General features: G+C 42.0%; 3 protein-coding genes across 3 annotated transcripts in view; 2 read left to right on the forward strand and 1 right to left on the reverse strand.

Moving 5' to 3' along the window:
• The window catches only part of LOC126562130 (leucine-rich repeat-containing protein 15-like), a 487,244-nt gene that overhangs the window by 395,632 nt on the left and 63,973 nt on the right, over positions 1 to 27,639 (forward strand). The gene's annotated exons all lie outside the window — the stretch shown is intronic.
• Positions 2,441 to 4,506, forward strand: LOC126561957 (ionotropic receptor 75a-like). The gene is made up of 5 exons (XM_050218349.1): positions 2,441 to 2,630; positions 2,704 to 3,075; positions 3,142 to 3,352; positions 3,437 to 3,755; positions 3,835 to 4,506. Exons 1-5 carry the CDS (start codon positions 2,441 to 2,443, stop codon positions 4,504 to 4,506), a joined length of 1,764 nt encoding a protein of 587 aa, XP_050074306.1.
• LOC126560996 (diuretic hormone receptor-like) overlaps positions 5,578 to 27,639 on the reverse strand; it is a 39,061-nt gene continuing 16,999 nt past the window's right edge. Inside the window, exons 9-14 of the mRNA XM_050216946.1 lie at positions 26,360 to 26,470; positions 26,086 to 26,271; positions 15,895 to 16,022; positions 11,746 to 11,811; positions 5,980 to 6,133; positions 5,578 to 5,641 (exon numbers count right to left, since the gene is read on the reverse strand). Coding sequence (XP_050072903.1) covers positions 5,618 to 5,641; positions 5,980 to 6,133; positions 11,746 to 11,811; positions 15,895 to 16,022; positions 26,086 to 26,271; positions 26,360 to 26,470 — 669 coding nt within the window. The 3' untranslated portion in view covers positions 5,578 to 5,617. The remainder of the gene's footprint in view (positions 5,642 to 5,979; positions 6,134 to 11,745; positions 11,812 to 15,894; positions 16,023 to 26,085; positions 26,272 to 26,359; positions 26,471 to 27,639) is intronic.

The raw sequence follows: 27,639 nt of genomic DNA on the forward strand, positions 1-27,639 counted from the left end.
ATTCGTCCGAGAAGTTTGTTTTTGAGAAGTTTTCCGATAGAGGACGGAGGAAGCGAAAAAACCATAAAATACATGACGGACAGACACTGGAAGGATTTCTCAACTCGGTTCAACTATTCGGACGACGAGCAACGGCTCACCCCCTCCGGGGTTGGTAAGGTGTGTAGAAGTGAACCTACAGTGAACAGGATTAACTTTGCCATGTTGGATGTTACACCCGGGAAAACCCCATTCATTCGGACGTCCTTTCACCCACGGCACGATTGCCCTCGTTAGCTTACCCGTTCGAGCAACAAGTTGCTGGTAAACGTTTTGCCGTAAAGCACCCTCTGCTGAATGCGAATGAATCGATAGAATCCTCCAAAGGTAGAAGAGGGTTTGGGAACGTGTTTCTGGTTTTGCCGGTTAGCTGGAAAACCATTGGTGGACCACATCAACACGGCCTGGAAGGTGACCGGGTGTTTGGTTACTGTCTACGGTGATGAATATGCGCACAGCCGACCGGACCTGAACTGGTGTGCTAGCTGTAAAGTTTTCCAACCTTCGTTCGGTTGATGTTATTTTAGACCCTTGCTTCTTTACGATTGCCCCGGGAGTTGCGCTAGGTGGGCGTCGGTTGTGGACTTTTGTGGTGAACGATTTCCATACCGGGGCTTGGCGGCAGATATGATACACACGTCCGTTGTGTTGTAATTATTATGAATATTAAAATACCGCCTGGTGCAATTTTCACCCTGAGGCAGATGCGTCGGAAGGTGATTGGAAATGGGGAGCCTATTATGGTTGCTCTGAGAATTGCATTTTCTTTGTTTGCAGCACGGCTACCAACGGGAATTTTGCTGTGGGACTGCTTTGGGTTGTGTTTGGCTGGTGTGGTGCAATAATTATTTCATTACCGAAACTGTTATTGGGCTTTGGTGAGTTGCTGTAATGTTTAAGAATACAATAATTTAAATCATCGAGATTGATTTTTGAGGTTTATTTTATATATTGGATTTACTATTAAGCATGCTTGTAATGACTGAAACAATGAACATTAAAAATAATTCATTTCCTCCTTATGCTTTTCTTATCCTGCGTATGCTCGGATGTGGATGTATGGTTATTGTCCTGGTATGTTGGTTATTGTGTGTTGTATTCCTCAGATAGATGTAGTTGTTTTATTTCTGGCACTATTGATGTAACTATTGCAGTTATGGAAGATCAATGCATCTGTTGCCTTTTGTGATTTAATGGTTATTTTGAATCTCTCCAGGCGTTGGTCTGTAACAAACAATTCTTGAGGTTTATAAATGCACATTTTATTAGTTTCATCCGGATAGTGATTGTTACCCTGGTTTGTGATTATTTAGTATGGTAAAAATATTTATTAAAATTTTCAAAACTTGAGTCATTCGAGTGTAAGAGTTTCGAGGATGTCGATTGATGATGATGTGATGCTTTTTTATAATATTACACAAATTTCTTCTTCACCTATAAGAATAACTTCTTAAATGAGCTCTCGTGTTAATGGAGAAAGAACGAGGCTTGTGGAGTCCTCATCAAGAACTTTAAAGTTTATTTTAAAGTTGAAGGGATTTCTTCTCAGGAAATAAAGGAATGTAACAAAAAGTATCGTGGAAACTTCAGTTAAACTTTTACCATTATGTATCTAAGTCATATGAATGAATGCAATTGAAATGGCATGAAAAATAATTTAAACTTTTTTTTTGAGGAATGGTTAAAATATATAAACAAACTTGAAGATCATTTTTGTGGCTTCAGGTTTTCTGACCATTCCTGAAGTGGGTCACAAAACAAAAAGTCACCTGGCAATCAAGTGAATAGCATGGAATGGTATTTGCTTTCTTAATTTGATTGGTTTTGAGTGAAGTGACGCAGCAAAAGGATTGTGTCGTTTGCATCAGCTCAGTGGCGCACTAATATACGCCCGGGTTGTACCAATTCTTAGGAACAATTCTCGTACATCATCCCGTCAGGTGCGTTTGCTTCCCACGCTGCTACGAAACCGTCCCCGGGTATGTGTATGCAAATGGGTGAGAACGAACGGAACTAGACTGTTTACACTGGGCGCTGGAAGGGCCTGGCTGGATGGATAATTCAATAACCGTATGCACAAGGTACCACTGCTTCCGGGAGGTGACGGTAAAGAAGTAGGGCTGGCGGTGTAGCCCCTTCGTGTCTGAATCCTTACTCCGAATCGTTAGCTTTCTTTCCTATTGACTTTTGCCGGGTCGTCATAACGGAAGTTAATTGTGTTTGCTCGGTGTGATTGAATCTTGCCGGGGCTATAAATATCGCGTCCCGACGGTACCAGTGTACCATCGTCCATCATCGTCGTTTGATCTCGGTCGGTGAAACCACTACTCGGAAGGGACGGAGATATCCGAGTTAACACAAAAGACCCTACAAGCTATCACCTACTGCCGGCTAGTCAGTCATGGTTGGCAGCGATAAACAAGATTTAATTCTGCTTCTGATGATAGCGTGCCTGTTGCTTGCTGGGAGCTGTCCGTCCGTCTCTGCCGATCGGTACATTGATTCGTCAGTGGCTGAAGCGGTTGGGGGCTTGCTTAGCCTTATTGGGACACCCCTGAAGGTGACCGCTTTTGTTGGATGCTGGAATGAAGGTATTCTTGTGCGTGTGCGTGAATGTTTGGGATCCAATTCTAAAGCACCTGTGTTCTGCCTGTTTGTTCGTAGATCAGAAGTTTGAGTTTGCAAGAATTGGGCTTGCCGGTGGCCACCATTTTCTGCAGTACGTTGAACCGAGAAGTGAAGGGCCGGTAGATGGAAAGGATAGTTACCAGAATGTAGTGCTAGATGAAGACGTCGAAAGTCACCAGACGATGATTGTGCTCGATTTACGTTGTAATGAATCGGAACGGATATTAGACAATGCAGGACAGCGTCTGTACCTTAACTATCACTGGCTGCTGATGGATTCTACCGTAACTGTTGCTCCTACGACTATCGAACACTATCTTGAGACTTTAAAAAACTTGCCAGTTCTTGTCAGTAGTGAGGTATTTGTGATGCTTAAAGAGACCGTCGATTTAATTCGATTTGCACAAGGTTGGTATATGTCCCAAAGGAAATACTAGTTGCTAATGACTGACTGTGTGTTCTACTCTCCAAAAGTTTATAGGGTAAGTCGAAATACTGAGCTACTAACAGAAAACTACGCCTTGTGGACCCGATCGACTGTTGGAGCTAGTGAACGAGGGCTTTTGCAAGATTTGCGTACCCACAAGGTTACCTCAGTGAGGCGTAAAAATCTACACGGCCATCAACTTCGCGCCTCGATGGTTATTACCAACCCGGATACGATGAACCATCTTACAGATTATAAGTACATGATCCTATCCGCTTTTCAATACGTTTGGTAATATTTCAAACACGTAAAAATAGCATATTTTTGGTCTTTTTCCGGTAGAGATAAACATATCGACACCATCACGAAGGTCAACTACATCCTGACCAACTGTCTAGCATCGTATCTAGGTGCCGGGGTGAATTATTCCCGCGTCACTACATGGGGTTACTACAACACTACTACCGGGATGTGGGACGGTATGATCGGTGAGCTAGTGCACGATGTGGCCGACCTCGGCGCCTCACCGCTGTTTTTCACTACTGACCGTATTGCGGTGATCGAGTACCTAGCGATGACTTCGGAAACACGATCAAAGTTTATCTTTCGTTCACCGAAACTATCCTACACAGAGAATGTGTTTGTGCTGCCGTTTGATAACGTAAAATTGTCTTTGTCTTGTCGATAAATTGATTTCATAAGTTGTCATTTGTAATTGTGTGCTTTATTTTCTATTCTAGAAAGTATGGATTTGTGTAATAGCTGTCATCATAACTTCCTCGGTCCTACTGCTCGTTACACTTTGGGTAGAATGGCGTATTGCGCACGAAGAACCAGAATTACCAACCGTATCCGATGCTTCAACAATGAACGCTAGCTTACGCGACACACTGCTCATGATGTACGGTGCCTCCTGTCAGCAAGGCTCATCCGTACTGCCTCGTAGCTGCTCATCCCGTACGATCACGATGCTTACCTTTACGGTGCTGATGTTTCTGTACGCAAGCTACTCGGCCAACATTGTGGCGCTGTTGCAGAGTCCTTCAACGAAAATTCAAACATTGGACGATTTGTTAGCATCTCGGCTAAAGTTCGGTGTACATGATACTGTCTTTAACCGGCACTACTTTACCCATGCAACCGAACCCACGCGGAAGGCATTGTACGAGCAGAAAATAAGACGCCCGTACGGGTCGGATGCATTTATCCCGCTGGAGCAAGGTATCGATCGGATACGGCACGGTTTGTACGCGTTCCACGTGGAGCAGGGTGTAGGCTATAAGGTGATAAGTGAAACGTACCAGGAGGATGAAAAGTGTGGACTGCAGGAGATACAGTATCTGCAGGTGATCGACCCATACTATGCGATACAGAAGAACTCGTCGTATAAGGAGATGGTTAAGATTGGGTGAGGAGCGCTGGGAAGCTTTAGGAGGCCACGAATGTTGAGATGTATGCTACATTTTCGTTGTAGATTGTTTCGCCTGAACGAGCACGGCATTCAGTACCGGGAGAATGCTAAACTGTACACGAAAAAACCTACCTGTACCGGTGGCGGTGGAAAATTCGTACCGGTCAGCCTTGTCGATGTGGAACCTGCCGTGTGGATTATTCTTTGGGGTGGAGGATTAGCAACGGGATTCTTTCTCACCGAGCGGTTCTACTTTCGATGGTTGCGTGGCAAGATACGGCGTATCGTACGGGCCAGACTAATGCACTGAACAAAACAGTAAAACTAGGAACTAATGTCATCATTCATGCCTGCTGGGTAGAGTTGTTACGAGACCGAACCAAGGAAAAAACCCGTTGTGGACATTTTTTAAATAAATTTATTTACTCAAAAAGAGAGACAAAAACAAGAGCCATGAGATTTCAACTACAGTATACGGTAATATATAATATGTATAGGTGAATTTTACTACAGCGAGTATACGACTAGTAACCGATATTTCCCCACAGCTGTCGTTCAGTTAGATCGTTCGGTTCATGGTAAGATTTGTTTTGTTTTGTTTTAGCTTGTTTTGCACATCCATATAGAGCTTCTTTTGCCACATTTTACTGTATTTATTTTTTAGTTTACAATTCTTTTTATCTTTTCCACCTTTACTTACAAACAAAACAAAACGTTACAATATTCTATTGGATTTTTTATACCTTTGTTTTTTCCTAGTCGACTTTTGAGACCAACTTCCTTATCGGAATTTTACAGACGTGTTTTACGGTTTTACAGTAAGTCTCTTTAGTAACAATTTTACTTGCTAAAATGTGTCTTTTTCGGGTGCCGGTTATACAACTACTCTTCGCTCACAAATTCACTTTTCTATTAGTAACACAAATCGCTGCTTCGAAACTCTTCCCTCTCCATCCACTGCAAAAGGCCAATCGAAAAGGGAAGCGCAGCTGCCGGAATAGATCGTTGCACTGTTTGTTTGTTTGACCAGCTCAACTAGCGCGCATTGCACAGAGCAAAGTTCCGTTGGTCGACGGCTTTCTTTGGCCCGACTGTAAATCTTTCCCCTTTTCCTAGACGGAATTTTCATCTAAACCCTGTGAGAAGGTAAAGGTAATGGAAAAGAAAGCAAGAAGCGAAAATGTAAAATGTTATGTATGGATACGTTTCGGGGTGGGTAGCATAAAGCAAGCAAAATCAAAGAACAAATCACATCTTTGCTGAAATGATCCCAGTGACAACAGATGTTCCCTTTACCGGTTGGAATGGTAAGCCCGGAGAACAATTTGAAAACGACTCACAATCGCACGAATCCGAATCCACACATCCCTTACCATCACTGTGCACAATCTATGAGTGTGTGTGTGTGTTCGAAATTCAATTTCGTACCAAGCATAATTTGTGACCATCATCACCACCACCGGAACACACTTACCTGCATCAGCGGACTGATTGCACGTGGCACTATCGATTGCATGTGCAGGGCACCATTGGAACCGCGCATCGCGCTCGGGTAGTTGTGCGGTCCGAGCAGGGTTGTGGTCGTGGCTGACGATGCGCACGATTCCCGCTTGTTGTAGGTGAGTGGTCTGCAACGACAAGAGAGACAAAGAGACAAAATGTGGCACTGAGGACTGACTGTGTGTGTGTGTGTGTGTGGGGGTGAGAAGTCACCTCTCCCCGTAAAACCTGGGCCAGACAGTGAGAGACGCGCCTCGCAGACGCCTCCAAAATCAACGAAATCAATTACACTGGCAAGAAATAACGACATCTAGGAGTGTGAGTAAGCGTGGAACATGAAAATTGAAAAACATAAAAGGGAATGGCAAAAAGCACCGGAATCCGGACCTTTTGTGATGGATTGTTACGTTTCGATTCCGGTCTGCGAGCCGTGTTTGGGAACGTGCCCTTTGCAATGGTACACCAAGCAGTAGAATTGTTTTTGGGTATAAAATGGCAGCGGCAAAAAAAAAAAACAATTGTCACTAATCAATTACAAACTTACTCCCTCGAGGGCTTTTGGGTAAGGGCAGAGTGGACGGCTATGCATTTGATTTATTTAACGATATTGCAGCAATAGTCTGGAGTTGTAATGAATTATTTTGGAGCAACGAATAGATTGCAGTAGATACTTCCTGTAGGCTTAACCTAGTTTTCCTTTCCCAACTGCTTGCTTTTAGTTCTAATTTTTCCTACAATAGTTTTAACAACACAACGTTATTTTTCAAAATCTTTTATACGTCCTTGAACATAGGAAACCATTTTGTTATTTTGGGGCAGTTAGCCTATATTATCAAACAATACCTGTTGAGGATCTCAGCCCCGATCTAAGCCGCACGACTTTGCAAGCGTTTATTATATGAGAGATTTTCGTAAGCCTAAATTTGTCATGACGCTGAACTCGATTAACTCCAACTTCACTGCAACGAAAGCAGGAAAAAAGCGGCACCAATTTGACCTAAAGATTTCTTTTTAATCTTACCCCTACCAGCATGATTTGGGGATGCTCTGGGATGCTCCTTTTAACGGTAAAATCCACGTCCATTTTCGTGTTGCCTAAATCTCCATCAGTACGATCACCTATTTCAGGAACAGGATTAACTGTTAATATCGGCGAAAATCTACCCGAGCGTGTCTTTTCCATCACGGGCTTACGCAATTGTCTTTTGCTCTTTAAAGGTTACATCCGCAAAGACAAGGGACGAAACATTTGTCGGTAGTCATCTTTGACCTAGTTTTTATGTTCCACTTGAATCGGTCGAAGAAAGCCAAAGCAGCGAAATCGGAAGAATTGTAAATAATTCCAGGTCAGCATTGGCTTAGGGAGGATTTGTTGTAAATCCACTGTAATTGATGGATGATGCTCATTGCTACGTTTGCGGTTGTTTTCGGTTAAATTTGAGACCTGTGTTAGATGTTTAAACCAATGTTCTTATGCAAAATAATTTCATTCAACTGGTCGCTTTGTTCATCTGCGTGTGCAATCATGTTGCTACAGTAAGTTGTGAAAAGCCTTTCGTTTCATGTGCATTTTCATTACATAAACCCACAAAATTGCTAGGACACAGGCCAATTGATGATGGGTCCAAATTAGAAATTGCCATCAAAAAGCTAGACCCTAAATCAATTCATTATGAGGTGGTTTTGTCAATTACTGCCTACATACCAGGGCTGAAAGCTGACCATCCTCTCGATTGTTTCACAAGCAAAATTGAGTTTCATTACACCCTTGGTCCCCACCATGTTGCGCTAGTCCGCCCAATTTGTGGTTCACCAAGGGAATGGAAAATCGTATCGAGTCGGCAGTGCTTCGGTTGTGTACAAAAACCACAGTCCGGAATCTATCAACATAACCGAAAGGCGGCAATGTTTTTCGATGACCGGCCTGCAAAAACCCATCTCAACTGAACTCTAGTTGCTGTTGAAGTCAAGCTTGTTGTAAATTTGTAAAAATTCTGTGAATGGCGCTTCTTCGTTCAATGGCGCCAGAACTTTTGGATCGATTGATTCTAGTTTATTTCAATGAATTTAACTAGAAACCGAACAGCGCTGAGAAACGTTCCGATATGATTTGAAACAAATTCTTTACTGTTAGCTCTCATGACAATTTCACTTTGTCTTGTGTCTTTTTCCATAAGTTTTTTTTCTTAATACGACGACTTTTTTCCTTTACCGTGATCTACCACAGTCATTTGATCTGATTCTGAGTCAGATGGATCCGAATGATCTGTTCTTTCCAATGAGTAAGTACTGAGCGCCATATTTGCAGTGATAATTCTTTGTTCCTCTAGCACAAAGATCAGTCGACGTCGTTGGTGGCAACGTTCGGAATAATTCCTACCAGCATTCAGTTCAGTTTATGGTTTGGAAAGGTCCGGACGTGATCGGTTTTCTCATTCCCTGTTCTGCTCGCGGCCACAAAACTGTGTTTTTAACCATATGTTGAGTACAGTGCGTGTCTTGTGATCGTGTTCCAAATGTCTAGGTAACATTGGTGCATATTTGCTGAAACACTTTAATTGATTTGCTAACATTACCCGATGTATTTCTCTTCATAGCACTAACTGTACGATTTGTCTAGAGCCTTTAAAATCTGGAGTTCGTGTGCGAGTTCTTAGGTGCATGCATCCGTTTCATGAAAAATGCATTAATCGGTGGTTGGAGAGCGAACAGCGCTGTCCGTTATGTAATTTCTCACAGCAAGTAGATCCCACGAGAAGCATCGATCGAGTAGTGGATGAGACGAATGAGTTTCCTCGAACAAGTGCATCTTTTTATGAAGAAAGTAATGTGAATTCTTTGCATTCAGCTGTGCAACCGAGACAACGATCGAGACACGAATCGGGTTTGTCCAATTGGATCGACGAAGAGACCGTCATTGCCCCACAGATTATCCGTGTGGAAGAAGCGGTGTCCCCCCGTTTGAGGATGGTGTATTACATTTTAGTTGAAAATATCATAGATTCAACAGTCGTAGCAGCTTTTTGGTAATGGGTGACAATAGAAGATTGTTCCTTAGCGTAGCAAAACAATAAAGTTGCAATTTTCAGTTTATGTGTGTTAATGTAAAAAAAAAAAAACTGGTAAACCTTCAATTCTACAATGAGCAAGAATTCTGCAATGAGCGCTTCATCTTCTTTGGCCCTTCAATCTCAATATTCGCTAGGAATTAATATGTTATGAAATGTTTGCAAGTAGTAAAACTATAAAGCATGACCTTCACATTAATGGTACGAGCCATATTGAGTGATAAATTAGTCAATTTAGTTGATCTACGTAGGTTGATCTATCCTGTAGTTTGTTGGACGATGGTCATAGGACATACATTCAGTTGTGATCGTATGGCACGTAAAAGTCTTCGATGGAGAAGCGAGGATAAAGAATCATAATTGTACATTCTTAGATTACAAATATGGCCAGCAACGTTGCATAAGGCAGACCTTAGATTACAAGATTGTTTTGTAAGTGATGCCTTGTTCTGCTATAGTCTTGTTCAAGCAGAACTGTGTTCGATCCGTATTTTCCACTGACAAAGCAAGAGACAAATCTTCAGCACGTCTCCGTTGTGATGGCAGTTCTTTGTACCTTCGTAGCGACTGGCATGTTCTTCTTCCTTTTCTTTGTCTTCTTGACTTGACGACCTATGTTGTGTTCTATGGTATGTTTTTTAGTAAGCAATTCGATAGCCGACGTTGACCTTAGCAGGATGTTACGGTTAAAAAGAAGAAGGTTTTGAAAGTTTTGTCTTCTCCAATTTTCTCCTTGTTATTTTCTGATTATGGTTAAAAATTGATTGAATTTGTACCACATGACGTATTCCAGTTAAGACAAAGTGCAATCAAACTCAATGATCACTGATCATAGTCTTTCTTAAAGGTTTCCTTGAAGCTGTTGCACAAGAGTTTGTCTAGAGATCAAGTGAAAGTAATTAAATGTTTGATGCATTTGTTGTCTCTGCCATATTCGCAGTTGGTCCTTGCTTGAGCTGGCCCTTGTCAAAAAGACTTCCCAAATAATAGCAAGCAATATAGCTTTGTTTAAAATATCTTTAAATACCAGACTGACACCATAAAGTAATATAAAATTACTGCTGCTTGTGTAGAAGTTCAAAACATATTCTAACGTTCTGCACTACAGGGATGGCTGTTTAGTTGAATTGATTTTCCGGTGATGGTGTTTCGGTTCCGGTAATATACGCTTCCCAACGTTAATCGCAAGAAGAAGAAAAAAGCACAACCCACCAACATGATTATTTTTATGGTCTCTCTTTTCTATTTGTTTTTCCTGTTGCCCATCTTGCCTTTAAAGTCTTCCAAAGAAATTCATGTTCGGGTGTGAGAAAAAAAACCTCGCAAGAAAATATATGCACACGAATCTTGAAACTCACCGCAAATGTACACGAAAAACAGAGGACGTATGTGTTGGCATCAGGTGGAAGCTATCCGAGCGTTCATCTCACGATACGAAGAGCTAACCAGAGCTACGCTTGCAAGAGTTATGAAGCATCGTTTGGTGTTTTTTTGTTTTGTTTTGGGCGCATAAAACAGTCGTAAATAATTTCGTCCCGAAAAAGGATGAAAGCGTGTCTTTTGCTTACTTCTGTAGCACCGTGCTTTTGTTTCACGCCGGTAAATCTGTGTTGGAGAATCTACAGGAGAACGAAGAACGGTGGAGCGGTGCATGACTAATATTTAAGTACCGCTGAAATGGTTCGGTGAAATGGTCGCGTAGGGACTATTTTTTTATAGCTTCTGGGTAGCTGCTTTGAAAGTCTTTCTTGAAGTTCATGATGAGAGATTTTATGACTTTATGATGGTATTGCGTTTCGTGTCAAAATTGTTAAGGAAACGCAGCACTGTTTCGCACTAGGAGAAAATGCTAGGAGAAATTGGCTGTAAATTCTGATGGATTTGTTGTATGTTTTACCACTATCTCGCTTGGTCAAGTTACTCTAGTTCCGCTGCTTTTGCTTTATGGTTCGATACAACTCTTGACAAAACGTGCCATAAGCTTGACAACAGTGATAGCAATTTTTTTTCTTACACGGATCACGAACTCACTTTAAAATGGCGAACAAAACTTTGCCCCCCCCCCCCCCTACCCCATCCTGTTACCGGTCACAGCACATATGCTTATTTTTTACGACGCTTTTTCCTACGGGTTCGTGACAGTATCCTCACGACAACGGCGTATTAAATTTCATAATTATCGTAAATTTACACCCTCCTTCCCTGGTTCGCTTGGTTGCTGGCTGTGTCTTTTGCGTGAAGGAGTGTAGGGTAGCGTTTATATGAGTCAACCGTCGTTAGGATGGAAAACTGTCTCGAGATGATGGTAGACGGGTGTATGCTGGTAGCATATAATCGATTGTGCTTTCGAAACCGTATGTGTACAGCCTTGAACCGTGTTTACTGCGTCGACAAAGTGTTTTGAAAGATTTCATTTTGCATTTTCTGCTCATAAGTCGCTCAATAAATCGTTTGTACGTGGCTGTGCAATTTTTATTGATGATTAGAAATTCTCTTATAAAGGAGCTTTTTGGTTTATGCGATTTCTAAATAATGAACAATGAAAGGCTTTAACCTAAGTTTATCGTAGAATCATTTCAGCTCAAGGATGAAATATAAGGAAAAGAAGCAAATAATTGTAAAACAGATAAACGGAACGAGCAAAACGGAAAACGGAAAGGAGTTTAACTTACCGAAAACTTTCCGTGCGGGATCGCGGCGAACATTCTTTCGACTGATTGTATCCGGAATTGGTGAAGCTGTTGTCATGTTGTTTGGTGTGGAGAAGTTTGACGGTCGCATGCAACCCGATGATGCAAGGGCAAATGTCGGGAGAGAAGGAACCACACACCACACCGGGACAGGAAGGAGGCACACCGAAACACATCATTGAACAATACAGTTACAGATCACAAAAGGGAAATAGAAAGAGAACGAGAGAGAAAGAGTGAGAGAGAAAAGTACAGAAATAGTAAAAGATATAGCGAACATGTACAAAGATGTAGAGAAGATTAGTAAAAGTAGGACTAGAATGCTGCTCCATTCTACGATTAACGTGGAAACATTTTTAAAACTCATTTCGCAAACCTCATTACCATATCGGGGACTGTCTTCGTGCTCGTCGTAAACTAACACAAACGTGAACAATAACTGGTAACGAAACAAGGATAAGAATACGGATAGTATGGATGCCACTGGAACGGGCTGGGGAATGGTAGGAACATTGTGTAGGAAGTAAAACATCGACCATTATCACTAGTCTTGGTACCGGTTTGACTGGATGGGAAAAACGGTGACAGCTACTGAGGACGAACCACACGAACGGGACTAATGCAGCGTGAATGTGCGTCTTATTCTCGTCTACTGGCAATTGTCAGATGTTCGTTCCGGTAAGCTAGTCTCACTAAAACGGGAAAATTTAATTCTAGCGGTGGTGGAAGGTTGTTGCGTGATTTTTTACGAAAGTACGATAAATTAAGCTCTTTAAATTAGAGAGACACATTGATGAGAAAAAAGAACTGATTTGATTAGCATGCTTAGAGGTTTGGAATATGTTCTCCTTTATCAATTGTTGCCGTAAGATGAGTATTTTGAATTGGAAACGGAGAAATATAGTTGAAGAAAAACACTCTGTAAAAAGAAAAATATTTCTTATTACAGAGTGCAGCCAATTTCTTCAACACGACTCATGGTAGTTGAGGAATCTTGTAAAACCGGGTGGGTAGATAAATTGAACTGTGAAACAACAGGATGCATACAAAAAATTTCATTCTGATCGTTCCTCTGAGGCAAGGTCTATCGAAACCTTTAACTACCCATAATGCTGGCATTTGCCGGCAGCTCTGTCTTTATGGACTAAAAAGGTATGAATGCCTTACAAACTGTGCGCTGCTATTATCATAACATGAATATTGCACCATCCATCCAACTTGCTCAAGGTCCGAGTCGAAATAGCTGCATGAACAACATCAACAACGAAATAGCAGCATGAAGGTCTAGCTAAATGTTTAAGAGTTTGTCTTTGTAAAAAATGTCTTTGTAAAAAATGTCGTAAAATCTTTCAAAACAATCAGCTCTCGACCTTTCAGAGTCTACAATTAATAATTTAAGAAAACTTCGGGTCACTCAAAGTATGACTTTAAAAGTGTAACGTTAAGGAAAACATTTTAAAATAAATAAAAATTCATACGAAGATAAAGTTTATACGCCATATGATTTTGTTTTGTTGGCAGTTGTACAACAGCGCACAAATATTAGCCCACCAATTTCCCACCGCCGATAAGTTAGGGAATAAAATCCAGATTTGGAATGTTTTATGTTTATGATGTTCATGACCCAGAATAGAGGGATAAGGTAGGGAGCTAAATCGGCAATTGATGGTTGGCATGGTCGGTTGATATATGATATCAAAAGGACAGTGAACAAAGGATTGCAGCGGCAGCAGCATCAGGAGACGTGGCTATTTTCGGACCTGGAACAATATTCGGCTAATATTTTACACAATAACGTTGCACTCGATTGAGCTTTGCGTGAAATCTTACACGGGAGGAAACGGTAGATGAACCTGGCGCGGCGAACACGGCATGATTGGTGGCTGTAAAATAAATCGGTAAAATAAAACTGTACACCAGAAGGGCGGGCGAGAAAATTGGCTCCCATGGTAGAAATGCATGCTCGTGCTCGTGCGCGAAACGACCAAGGGGATGGTATTACGCTTTTTGAAAATTGGGGGAAAAGACGGCCAGAGAGAAATACCGAAGAAAAGTGAAATAAAAAGAGAATATTGAGCGAGCTTTTTTGGCCACTTTTCATTTTAGAAGACTAAACGTACATAAGGAAGTGGGTCAGGGAAAAAACCTAGACTATTTCGATACGAAAATGGTTACGCTCGCGTGAAGTGGCAAGCTCTGTGTTTCAATTTTCTCAAGATAAACTGTGAACCATTTTTCAATTCACCGTCTTGGCGATATCGGGTCTTGGTGTGCCCGGACGAACAGGGGAGAGGTAAGTACTGCAGCGGCAAAGCAAAAGGTCCTTTTTCGCTTGGACAATATTTCGTTGGCTTCCTGTATCGCTGCGACGTGGTTTAAGATATTTCTGGTGAAGATTAAGGGAATTGGTTGATTGGATGGAATTTTGTGCTTTTGTTTTGGCGCATGAGCTGTACTCTAATTCAACGTTACTTTAAGAAGATGAATTCAATTACTTTGCACCATGTGGTTTAAGATTTGAATAATCATTCATTGTGTGTGCCATGTGAGCAGCTTTAAATTGAAGTATTCACTGATACTTCAAAGCTTTGTTCTTCTTGTAATTTTTGTGGGAGAAAATTTAGAAGCAAAGAATCATGGAAATCGAAATTATAATAATCCTTAAGCGAAAACTGTATTTGCTCAACAATGTAGACAAAGTGCAGTAGAAATCTGCTTAAAACAAAGAACAATACTCAATTCATCCGCCGACGCTTTCAACAACGAATTCATGGAAGAAACCTCCCAAAGGACCAGTCCCAACTGTACGCCAGGACTGGAGGCAAAGAAACAATAAACCACTATCTGGTGGGATGCCCATTCACGCCTTTGTTTTGCAAAAGTCATAATCGTAAATGAGGCTGAACGGTTGCTGAATGCTCGGTCAGAAACGTGGTGAAGCAACGAGAAATGTAAAGGATCATCATGCACACACCGAACGATGCCACCGGGCGACCGTAACCTTCAGCTGGCGGAAGAAACAAAAGCAGACGCCAAAGGCACACATAAACGTGGGTGACCCCCAACTGGCACGTTCTAGAGGGCAGGGTTGATTCTTTTTATGGCGTAGTATTAAATTTAGTGGTAGGAGCTGTACAACCCTTGGGTGCAAAGTAAGCTTTTGTATGGAAAATTATATTGCTACAGAAAGTTGCATTTTGCAATACGGTGAGGGCGCATAAAGCGTTCATTTCCAATGTGAAATAAAAAGATAATTGCATTGGGAAGGCTGTGTTGCAATATTGTTCTTAAATGTCCAATAGTATTGAATTTAACTCATCCGATTTCTCTACTCCACGTTTATGTCATAAAATAAAAATAGGAACTGTACAAAGAGATCTTAAAATAATGTTTGACATGAATATCATTTAATAAGTTAACAATCAGTCACTAGCACAATGATCACTATGGAAGTTTAGGCGTTGATTCACCCGATTTCGAATTTTATTCTTAGAAGGAAAAGAAAATTAAAGAGTTTTTTAAAGTAATTATTCCAGTTAGACATATCGTAGAAGCTGCATTCGGTCCTTCGTTTCAAATAAACATTTTTTAAAAATAATTGCGTTTTAATCCAAATAAAATTTACTGTTTAGTTGTTGTAATTCTTTAGTAAATGAATTTTTATTTCTTGTTTTACAATACTACTAATAGCTGGAATAGCTAAATACAACGTATTATTTCTCATCGGCAAGCAGTCACTTCAGGGTTGTAAATAACTTTTATAAGCAACGGTTTGCAGTTCTGTTTAACGTTGCTAGAACACATAGGCAGAATTTATAATGATTTGCATATGGTTGGGCAGCATACGGTACGGTGCCAACAGTAACACATGCATTTTTCTTGCTAAAATTATATCCCGTTCGTAGTAGGTGTATAAAGTAAAGAAAAACGATTTCACTGCACAAGGATTAAGTTTGACAAGTGCTAATATTAAACTCATACATCACCCCAAAGCACAAGGCGAAAAAAGGACACTGAACCAAAACATCGAACGAGATAATTAACCTCAAAGGAATCGGGAGCCGGGAGCCGCGGATCTAACCATCCAAATGGTTGGTTAGCTCACCCAAAACCCGTCACTTACTCACTTACCGTCGACTTCGCTGCCGGACCTGCCCGAGACGTATGTTGCGCTCGTCCCGCCAACGTTCCAGCCGATGCCTCAGCGCCAACCGTACCTCCGAGTTGAGGAAGCAGTAGAACAGTGACACGGAAAGTCCCTGTCGACGAGATGAAAGAAAGCAACCGCAACAAAACGTTAGGTGAAAGTGTGAAAGTTCGTGTACGAGCCGTCGCCAGCCGTTGAGGGCCGGATTAGGTGGCAAAGCAATGGAAGGAAAACACTTTCACAAATGAGACCTCAGCTCATCAACTCCGGCCAAAAGCCGTCCGACCGACGTGCGAAAGTGTTTTCTGATTCACCCGACTTTCCCTGGGACGGCGTGTGTGTGTTTGTGGATTAATGCAATGGAAAAATCGGCTCATCGGTGTGTTGGATAGAGTGATGGTTTCATTTTGCTTGCCCTGGTGGAATAATTGCGTACGTGTGTTGTGCGAGCGTCTCGGCATAAGCTCGGGTATCCTTGGGGAGGAATTAAGCTTGGGCAATGAGGGTGTTGGAAGCAATTTTTATCTTTTAACGAGACGTGCATCAAGGGATGAATTCTCTGTTGGAAGGTTTTTATTCAGAAAAGAATGGCTTGGCCGTTTTACCGTTTTCTCTGTTCGCTGTTCCCTGATCTCGGTTGCGCGTCTCTGTAGGTATTTTGAAAATTTGTTATGCGTACTTTGCATCATATATGCTATATTTAAATCATGATTTAATCATGTGGCCCACATTGTTTGGTTCTAACGCAATTGGAGGAATGTAATCATTTTGTTCCTAACGCAATTGATTGAAGCGGTGTAGACAATACGGCACTGGACCGTAATAATCAATTGTAAATAAATAAAAATAAATTGATTGAATGCAATGATTTTTGTTACAAAATTTTGTTACAAACATCGTCAACCGTTTACGCTGCTTGGTTGTCACACATAAAGCTTCGTTTAAACCACTACTATCGGTTGTTAGGATGAGCATACAGACAGCTCGGTTATACAGTTGGAAGTGCCCCAGATATACCCAAATAGACCAATAGAAGAAGAAATTGCAAGGACCCTCCTGGCTATTTAAGCTTCATTGCAAAGATTAGAGCTTAAAACTACTAGCATTTAGAGTAATAAAATGAAAAAATCATTTAAATTAGCTTTGCCAACTTTGTTATAACCGTCAAAGGTTAGCTTTTTTCATTATGTTAATTAAAATTGTAAGTAAATGTATATAAAATACTTCAAAGAAAAACGTCGATAAAAAAGCCAAAAGCTTTTCATTGCTGTTTAAAATCAATGCTGACGAGCATAAAAATAACTTCAAACCGTCGGGTTTTTAACCCGAGTGGAATTTTTTTCCAACTGCTTTTAATTTAGAAAAAAATACAATAATCATTAATCAATTAGTATATTAGTAGCAAGCAATCATTCATCGCTTGTTGCTAACATCAATCCAATATCTACTGTTCTTGATAAATATAACCTCATAGGAAAGCTCTACTAATGTGAGCTTTTGAAATATGAACGATTAAACATTTCGTAGCATCTACTCTCATAAACTTCCTGTTCACCATAATCTGTTACCAAATGCACGCAAATAGCTCATTTGTTAAATGCCTGTTGCCACGATCGTTTATCGCCAGGAGCGTGCTCGAACGGAGGTTGCATAACATAACTTACATTAGCGTGTGCTATTATCAATGAATGGAATCATCACACCTGGCACAAATTGCACCGACACATATCATCATGTCAATGAATTATACTTGTGTGTGTGTGAGTGTGCGTGCGTATCATCAGCGGATTATTGTTTTTCATCTCTGATGTACTTCATCTCCTGCTGCTTCTGCTCTTTACACCCGTAACCATCACACACAGCCTAATGTAGCAATGCAAGCGAAAAGCTTAATTTTGGCTAGCCAAGTTCAGAACCGCACACCCGTAACCATTACGCCAACCTAGTTCAGGAGTGACAAATGATTTCCGTTTGCTGAGCACGGCTTTTAGCCGTTTCGTTTCGCGCGCTGGCGTGCTGCATCGTGTTACATTTCAATTTTGGATTAGCTTTATGGTGGATATTCCGGTATTTGGAATTCGTGAAGAGCTGCTCTTTCATCGTGTGAAAATGCTCACCCCGCGATTCACCAATCTCTTTCTCTTCGCCTAGTGATGCAGGATAGCTGTTCGGTACATTGTAGCTATTTGGCATTCAAAGCTTGTAGAGTTGCTTTTTTTTTAACTTTTTTCAACGAGCTAAAGCAAAGCTGGCAGCCACTGAGGAGTGGTGTAGCCGAACAGCTAATTGGCTGGCCGGATTCAAACGGGCGATGGTCATGCAAGCGCAGCATAACTTTGGGTGTTACATAGTTGCAGTGCGGTAGCCATTTTGTGGGTCGATTGTTGGTTTGGAATTTACAATGTGTTAGCCATTTATAGCCACGACGTTTTAGTTGTTCTTGGGCGTTTGTAAGCACCAGCAAGATAAAGAGGGAAGTGGGAAGTAGTGTGAAAGGGGGAATTTTAACATGATTGTTCCAGTTGGTCTAGCAACAGTGTACACCGATGTAAAGTAAACTATTGATGTAAGGTTATGAGCATGAGGTTTTTGCTAGAGATATAAAATATGCAAAAGTTTTTGTTTGCATGTAATGTCCGAAAACTTGTTCATTCGGAAATAATTTGTAGATATTCGTGTAACGTGTACCAACAGTTATGTTGAGTTTCGAATTACAGTACTTTTTTAGATTAATACTAGTATCGATATGATGGTAAAAGAAAATTTACATGCAGTCTATTGGACTCTCTGAATTTCTCTAAATGATTCAAAACCTTGATTCATTGCGCCGGTCCGTTGGTAAAGGCGACAGAGGCGCCTGTCTTCACACGGTAGAACTGGAATTTAAATCCGATCTGGGCCAATTTCTCCCTTAGCGAGGACTTCAATAATCAATTAAGTAGTATCAACGAGTCCTCTGAAGCCATTAGATGGCCGGCGTGACCAAGAAGGTCGTTAACTGTTGTAGAATTTCATCGTGCAGAGTCATAGTGAAGAGTACAGTGTATTGTTATTTAAATATAAAATTCATTGAACAAACGGGTGAATTGAAAATATAAAATGTATGAAATATTTTATTTATTTATAATTAATTATGACGGTCCAGTGCCGTATTGTTAAAATGTATGAAATAAATGCAAAGAAAAAGGCTGCTTTCTCACCTTATTCTTGGATTAAATAATACATTTGAAGCAAATAATTCCTGTTAAACCTCTACCAGACACCTGGACTGTTATTCGGCAGGATGCAGTTCTGACAGTGAACGTACGAAGCATTAACTTAAATAAACTTATCAGAATAATCTAAACTTGACATTCGATTGACTGGTTGATTACTGGTTATTATATTTATAAGCTAAACTGACAGGCAACGGCGTTAAACCGTAATACTAAAAAATATAAATAACAAACATTTCAGGCTTTGATGATTTTTCAATACTTTTTTCGAATTTCGATTGCCAGAAAGGCTTTCTGCTTTGTTCCATTTCGATGGAACGAGCGAGATGCGCGGTCTAAGGAACGGGCGAGAATGGCGGGCTGAGGAAGGAGAGAGAGGTGCGGGGTGAGGAGCGAACGGAAGGCTGTCCGAGTGGCATCTGTTTTGGCGACAATTGTCTGGAACGGCGGCACCCGCAATTGTTGTTCGATCTCATCGACACCGGCCAGAATTCCGCGAAACCCACCGTAGAATGCAAGCGGGCGGCTTGTGTGGTCGGACGGACCAGAGAAGCGAGGCAAGCGAGTTGCGGCTGTTCGCCGGACCACGTTAAGGGGGAACAGAGAGGGAATGAAGAGATAAGGAGAGAGTGAGAGAAGAGAGGGAATTATGAAATTTATTTGTGACCGAGTGGAGTGGGTCAGTCTGATGAAAACCGCGAATGAGTTAAGTCGCAACCAATAAAGTTGTGCGTACAGGATTACCGTGTTCAGTACATTGCGTTAGGTTATCCGCTGAGATATCACATTGGTCCTTCGAACCGGATATTGACCCTTTGTGCTTTGGATATCGGTAAAAATCGCGTCATCATGACTCGAACGCCTCGGACGTCTCGCACTCCAACCGTAAAGCCGGCGCCACAACCCGGTTGGGTGGATGTAATTGTTGCTGTAAGGCCGCATGTGCACATGCGTGACCTTGCGTATGGCGAATTGATTCGCATAAGGGACAACATTGTGCAGGCGAAGGAAGAGGGAAAGGCGCTGACCGCGGTACAGTGCAAAGTGTTCGGGAAGAAGGCAGATAGTGCTTTAGAAGAACACAACAAACATTATGGTGAGATCATAAAACATGACGAAAGTGAAGTGCATGACGCCAAGTTTAAGGAGACAGTGAAATTGCATGAGGAGGTGATGATGGAAATAGAAAGTGCATCTGAAGCCCTTGCGGCACAGTCCATTTCACCAAAAGCATTGATACCTGCTCCTAGCGTTTCGTCAGTGATTGTGAATGCTCCGCTTCCTCGGCCAATACCTTCGTTCAGTGGCAAGTATGAGGAGTGGGCGCGGTTTAAAACAATATTCAAAGATATTGTTGACAAAAGTAGTGAAGATTCGCGTATCAAGTTGTATCATCTTGAAAAGGCCTTGAGTGGTGAGGCTGCCAAGGTAATAGATGAGAAAACAATAAACGACGGTAATTATGAACGTGCGTGGCAACTGTTATCCGAACGTTATGATAACAAACGGCGTATGGTAGACTTACATATTAGTGGACTTTTGAATTTGAAAAAAGTGAATGAGGAAAGTTATGTAGGTTTGCGCGGTTTGGTTGAATCGGTTGAAAGTCACGTGGAAAATCTAAAGTATTTAGGTGAAAACTTTACCGGTCTGTCGTGTGCGATGGTGATACATTTGATAGCGAATGCGTTAGATATTGAAACAAGGAAACTATGGGAAGCGAGTGTCCCTAGAAACGAACTTCCTTGTTATGAAAAAACCTTGTGCTTCCTAAAAGAAAGAGTGTCGGTTCTAGAAAGGTGCCAAGGAAATGTTGCAGCGGGGCAAAGGGGACGTTTTGTTTCGAAAGGGCCCAGCTCAAGTGGTGTTACGCCTATGAGATCGAATGCAGCTACAACCGTGTGCAGTGTAGTTGTGTGTGAATTGTGTAAGGGTGCCCATGAAACGTTCAAGTGCTCTGAGCTGATGCGACTGCATGGAAAGGATCGGGAAAGTTTTATTAGATCGAAGCGTCTTTGCTTAATTTGCCTAAAACCGGGACATTGGCGAAATCGTTGCAAATCGCATTTGAAATGTAACAGGTGCCACAGACCACACAACACGGTATTGCATTGGGACAACGGTCCAGAACCGGTTTCAAGGGAACCCGAACAAGTGAGCGCGAGCCAGCATGTGAACAATACCGATGCGGCGGGAAGTATTGTTCTCTTGCAAACCGTCTTGCTTTACGCGGAATTACCAAACAAAGAGGTGTTGTTGTGTCGTGCGATGTTGGACAGTGGATCGCAAATCAGTTGTGTGACTGAAGCGCTTGCAACGAAATTAGGCGTAAATTTGGTAAACGTGAACGTACCGGTTAAGGGGATTGGCAACGTTGAATCTTCGGTGAAGAAAAGGTGTACTTTTACAGTGAAATCTCGGTGTAGTGATTTTGCTATGGACGTGACATGTTTTGTGTATCGTGAAATAACAGGTAGAATACCCTCTGTGTATTTCGATACGTCGAAGTGGAATTTGCCTGATAAATCGATGTTGGCCGATCCATATTTCAACAATCCAAGTTGTGTAGACATTTTATTGGGAATGGATTGTCTTTCGGAAATAATGGCATCTGGTTCAGTGAAATTGGCAAAAACACTTCCCATGATGACGGACACTCATTTCGGATGGGTGATAGGTGGACGTGTTGCGGAAATACACAAAGAGCGTGAGGTGTACACAAATGTTGTGACAAAAGAAAATTTGGAAACAATAGTGCAAAGGTTTTGGGAAGTTGAAGATGTGACAAGTGAGCGTTCCGTGAAGGTGGAAGACGAGATATGTGAAGAACATTTTGTGAAGACACATTATCGTGAATCCAGTGGCAGGTATGTTGTGCAGTTGCCTTTAAGGGAATCGATAAGCCAATTGTGTTGTTCGCGAAGTGTAGCGCTGCGTAGGTTTTATTTGTTGGAAACAAAACTGTTGAAAAATCCATCGTTACGTGAACAATATCAAGCGTTTATGAGTGAATACGAGGAGTTAGGGCATTGTAGAGTGGTTGATGAAAGTGAGGACGATGGCTCCGTGAAAAGGTGGTATCTGCCGCATCATGCTGTATTGAACCCGGCCAAGAACACTACCAAGTGCCGTGTGGTGTTCGATGCTTCGGCGAAGGTAAACGGCTTGTCTTTGAACGACGTTATGATGACCGGCCCTAAGGTACAACACGACTTACTTTCCATCAAGCTGCGTTTTAGAATGCCTCGATATGTGGTAAGTGCCGATATATCTAAAATGTTTCGACAGATAAAGGTGGATCCCTGCGACAGCCCGCTACAACGAGTATTCTGGAGAGCTTCGCCGAATGAACAACTGCGTGTGCTTGAGCTTACCACGGTGACCTACGGAACGGCAGCAGCACCTTTTCTAGCAACGCGAACGTTGTTGCAGCTAGCGAGAGATGAACGAGAAGGTTTTCCCTTAGCCAGTCGCATTATTGAAGAGAATTTTTATGTCGACGATGGATTGTTTGGGGCAAATGATATCGAGACTGTCCATGCTGCACAAGTGCAACTCATTGAGGTGTTTAGAAAGGCGGGTATGACACTTCATAAATGGTCAGCGAATGATGAAAGGCTTTTGGAATCGATACCATTTGAAGATCGGGATGCTCTAACAAAAATCGGCGATTGTGAAGCTAACGAAATCATCAAAACGTTAGGTTTGATGTGGAATCCGATGAATGATGAATTTATATTTTTGACAAAGGTACCGTCTAAGGGCAGAACACCTACCAAACGAGAGGTTCTGTCTGCCATTGCAAAAATATTTGACCCATTGGGGCTTATTTCTCCAGTGGTTGTGTTGGCAAAGATTTTGATGCAAAAGCTATGGTTAGCAAAGTTGGACTGGGATGATCAAATTTCTGAGCCGTTGATAGAAGAATGGGATAATTTTTTGGAAGCATTGCCAACAGAAAATCAAGTTCGAATTCCTCGACATGTAGTAAGTACAAATGCAGTTTCATTAGAGATCCATGGATTTGCGGATGCTTCTTTGAAGGCATATGGAGCCTGCGTCTATATAAGATCAATAGAGAGGAATGGTGAAGCGCAATTGAGATTAGTGATCAGCAAATCTCGGGTTGCCCCTTTATCGAACGTGACAATTCCTAGAATGGAACTGCTTGCAGCTTCATTGCTTTGTCGTCTAGTGAAAAAAGTACTGGAAGCATTAAAGGATTTTAATTTCGAAACGATTAACTTGTGGTCGGATAGCCAAATAGTTCTGGCATGGTTGAAAAAGCCGATAGAGTGCCTGAATGTTTTGTACGAAATCGTGTAGCCGAGATCAACGAGAACCGAGCATTCATTTGGCGTTATGTTCGGACACATCAAAACCCTGCGGATGTTATATCAAGGGGTCAATCGGCGTCGCTACTGGTTTCAAATGAGATGTGGTGGAATGGTCCGGAGTTTTTACGTACTTGTGAGATACCAAATGTTTGCATCGATGAACTAAATGATGATGAAATTCCGGAATTGCGCAACGAGGTTATCTGCAATGTTATCGTACCGCTGAAAGTTCTCCCAATTTTGGAGAAATATGAATCCTTTAGAAAGACACAAAGAATACTTGCCTACATCGTGCGGTTCAAACAAAACACAAAGCGTCGCAAGGGCGAACGCATTAATGATCCAAACCCTACTATTCCCGAATTGCGAGAATCGATGCGTTGGATCATTAGAGCAATTCAGCATCAGGATCTACCGGAAGTAGTTTCGGCCGTAAAAAATAGCAAGCCGTTGCAACGTTATCAAGACCTTAACCTTTTTTTGGATGGTGAGTTACTGCGGGTAGGAGGTCGTATAAGACATGCAAATCTGGCTTTTGGAAACAAGCATCAACTTCTTCTTCCAAATCGAAATGTGATTACACATCGTTTAATTGCAACAATTCATCGTGAAAATTTGCACGTCGGGCCATCTGGAGTGATTGCGATTCTTCGTCAGCAATTTTGGGTTGTCAATGCGCGATCAACGGTTCGAATGGTTCTGCATAAATGCATTACCTATTTCCGAAGCAAGCCAACTACTTTGGAACAACAGATGGGTGATTTTCCTAGCTACCGTGTAACAGCTGCTCCTACCTTTCAACGAGTTGGGCTTGACTTTGCTGGGCCAATTATGCTGAAATCCGGTATACGTCGTGTTGCGGCAATAAAGGGATACATATGTGTATTCGTGTGTATGGTGACTAAGGCGATCCATTTGGAAGCAGTGGAGGACTTATCAACTGGTGCCTTTCTCTCAGCTTTGAGACGATTTGTATCAAGAAGAGGAATACCTGAAGAAATCTTCAGTGATAATGCGACAAATTTTGTCGGAGCAAAAAATGAACTACGAGAGCTGTATGAGATGTTTAGGAAGGAGGCGACAGGCCAAGGCATTTTCCAGTATTGCCAAGAAAAGGAGATCGTATGGAAAATGATACCCCCTGGTGCCCCTCACTTTGGAGGAATCTGGGAGGCAGGGGTCAAGAGTGTTAAGAGTGTACTGAAGAAGATTTATAAATCTGCATCTCTAACAATAACTGATTTTAGCACGCTTCTATGCCAAATTGAAGCCATCTTAAACTCAAGGCCATTGTATGCTCACTCAAATGATCCTAACGATTTGGAATGCCTTACTCCAGCTCATTTTACAATTGATCGTCCCTTGATTGGAGTTGCAGAACCATCCTATTTAGATATGCCTGAAGGTCGCTTGAATAAATGGCAGAGAATCCAACAACTGCGGCAGCAATTCTGGAATAGATGGCAAAGGGAGTATTTGTGCGAACTGCAAACTAGATACAAGTGGACCAAAATAAAGGACAACGTAAAGGAGGGAGCATTGGTTCTAATAAAGGAGGATAATACGCCCCCGCAATTGTGGAAGCTGGGACGCATTGCAAGGGTGTTCCCGGGCGAGGACGGATTGATCCGGGTAGTGGATGTGAAGACAAGGAGTGGTGAGTTTAAACGTCCTGTTCATAAATTAGCTCTTCTTCCAGTTATAGATCCGTAGCATCAACCTGGCCGGGAGGATGTTCCATTTCGATGGAACGAGCGAGATGCGCGGTCTAAGGAACGGGCGAGAATGGCGGGCTGAGGAAGGAGAGAGAGGTGCGGGGTGAGGAGCGAACGGAAGGCTGTCCGAGTGGCATCTGTTTTGGCGACAATTGTCTGGAACGGCGGCACCCGCAATTGTTGTTCGATCTCATCGACACCGGCCAGAATTCCGCGAAACCCACCGTAGAATGCAAGCGGGCGGCTTGTGTGGTCGGACGGACCAGAGAAGCGAGGCAAGCGAGTTGCGGCTGTTCGCCGGACCACGTTAAGGGGGAACAGAGAGGGAATGAAGAGATAAGGAGAGAGTGAGAGAAGAGAGGGAATTATGAAATTTATTTGTGACCGAGTGGAGTGGGTCAGTCTGATGAAAACCGCGAATGAGTTAAGTCGCAACCAATAAAGTTGTGCGTACAGGATTACCGTGTTCAGTACATTGCGTTAGGTTATCCGCTGAGATATCACATGCTTGTTTTCTTTTTCTTTAGAAAGACTCTGAGCCTCCATTAAAAAAGCAACTGTCGTTCCGAAATCGCTGTGTCGTGCCTTGAGAACAGCATTACTTTTCAAAGAAAACGATAAAAAATGAATGAAATCTTGAGAAAGTGATGAAAGTGTTGGCAACTGTTATGATATAATTTCGACGACGCCAACAAGCCCTGTATGTACTGAAGGCGCGGTACAAATTCCTGGTAACTATTTTATGAAAATTGTGAATAAAACATGTGTATGTACTAACTGCAAGGAAACATTATTTTTAATAGCTTCCGCCGACCCGAACTCATGTAGGATCGATTATTTTTCACACCACAATTAACATGTAATAGCTCACTGGTTGACGCCCTACCACACTGGCTTGTCCCACTTACCTGTGTGCTCAGCAGTAATGCACGGGCAATCGCGAAAATGTCACTGACGACCCCTTCGGCGGGTGCGGCCAACACAACCAGGTACGTAATTCCGAGCAATGGTATCAGTACGAGCAGCGCTTTCGATGCCTTCCGGTACTGGCGTGTTTCGACCGTATTCGCCGATCGTAGCTTTGTGATAAGCACCTGAAACAGGAAGGAGGGAAGGAAAACAGTGGCCAAGAGGAAGGAATTAAACTGCACGACAGCTCGGTTCGATTCGTTTGCAACTTACCCACATGATTCGTATGAGAAATACGAGATTAATGATCAGCACGGCACAGACCGGGCCCTGGAAGATCCAATCGACGACAGACTCACGCATCCAGGAGCATTCGATTTCCAGCTAAATTGTGGGCGGGAGGTGCCCACAATAAAGGGCGAAAGTAAAACAACACAATAACGACATGAGTGCTTTGCCGTTATCGATCGGTTCTGATGAACACAACTGTGGCACATTGGGAAGGCTTTCCGGGAAAATCTAAACTAGGTCATTATACCACAGCGTTTGGAGTTGTTTTTCGTTGCACGTGTAGAGTGGAATTGGGGTAGAAGAAGAGCCGCCCAGGAATTGGCTTCCGTGCTAAGCTGGAAGTGCAAGGAACTGTATTGTTCTTCGGTTTCGCTCACTCGAGAAACACTGCTCTGTTTTGTAGGGAACGGATATCAACAGCCGTTAAAATGGCAATTTTGGCTGGCGCCCATTTAACGAGTGTTCTTACGCTACTGGGTTTGTCTGTTGTAGTACTTTCTTCATATTCGTTTTCCGGCTAAGAATGGAATTGCAACCGACCAAGTATCAAGGGGTTGGGAAAAAAGCTTTTTCGAGAGTTCAGCTCTTCTGGAACAATTATTTTCCGGCTTTTTTTCCGGAGTGTTGGATGGACTTTACGAAGACTGCTTCCGAACTTTCATACCGTGCCAACGGGTGTCGTTGGAAGTGCCGTTTTCAGGGCAGGGAAAAAAACAATCAACCACTAATTGAGCGAGGTTTGTTTGCGTTTCTGGAGTCGGTGAGATCTTTTGGCATGAATGTGGCCAGAGCCACTTTTGGACTTCAGGGGTGCAAAATCTTTTGTAAGAATTTAACTTTCAATTCAATGAATTGAAGCACGTGAAGCAAATAATAAAAGAAACAGTAATTATATTTAAATATACAGAGACCAACATTCGATGGACGCCTAAAATAATGCGTTAAATTGTTTCCAAATGTTTATTATCTTAGTAATTAGTGAATTAGTGATTTCTGGATTAGTTGTTTAATAAGAATTTCCAATATTTTCATAAGACAAATTCACAAAGTTACTAATGATAGAAACCGAAATACAATTGCTTTTCAAACAATGATTTTCAAACACTAGCATTGCATACTTTCACGCTCTACTCAACGAAAGAAACATATTTATTTCAAATATTTTATTCGAATAACGTAAATTAGGTTTCCTTTCCCTGAATTTGAATAAAAACTTGTTTTCACTAGCCTGTGTACGAGAGAAGGGCAATATTTGTGGTGGT

This window comes from Anopheles maculipalpis, chromosome 3RL (assembly GCF_943734695.1).
Source record: "Anopheles maculipalpis chromosome 3RL, idAnoMacuDA_375_x, whole genome shotgun sequence".
Taxonomy (NCBI): Eukaryota; Metazoa; Arthropoda; class Insecta; order Diptera; family Culicidae; genus Anopheles; species Anopheles maculipalpis.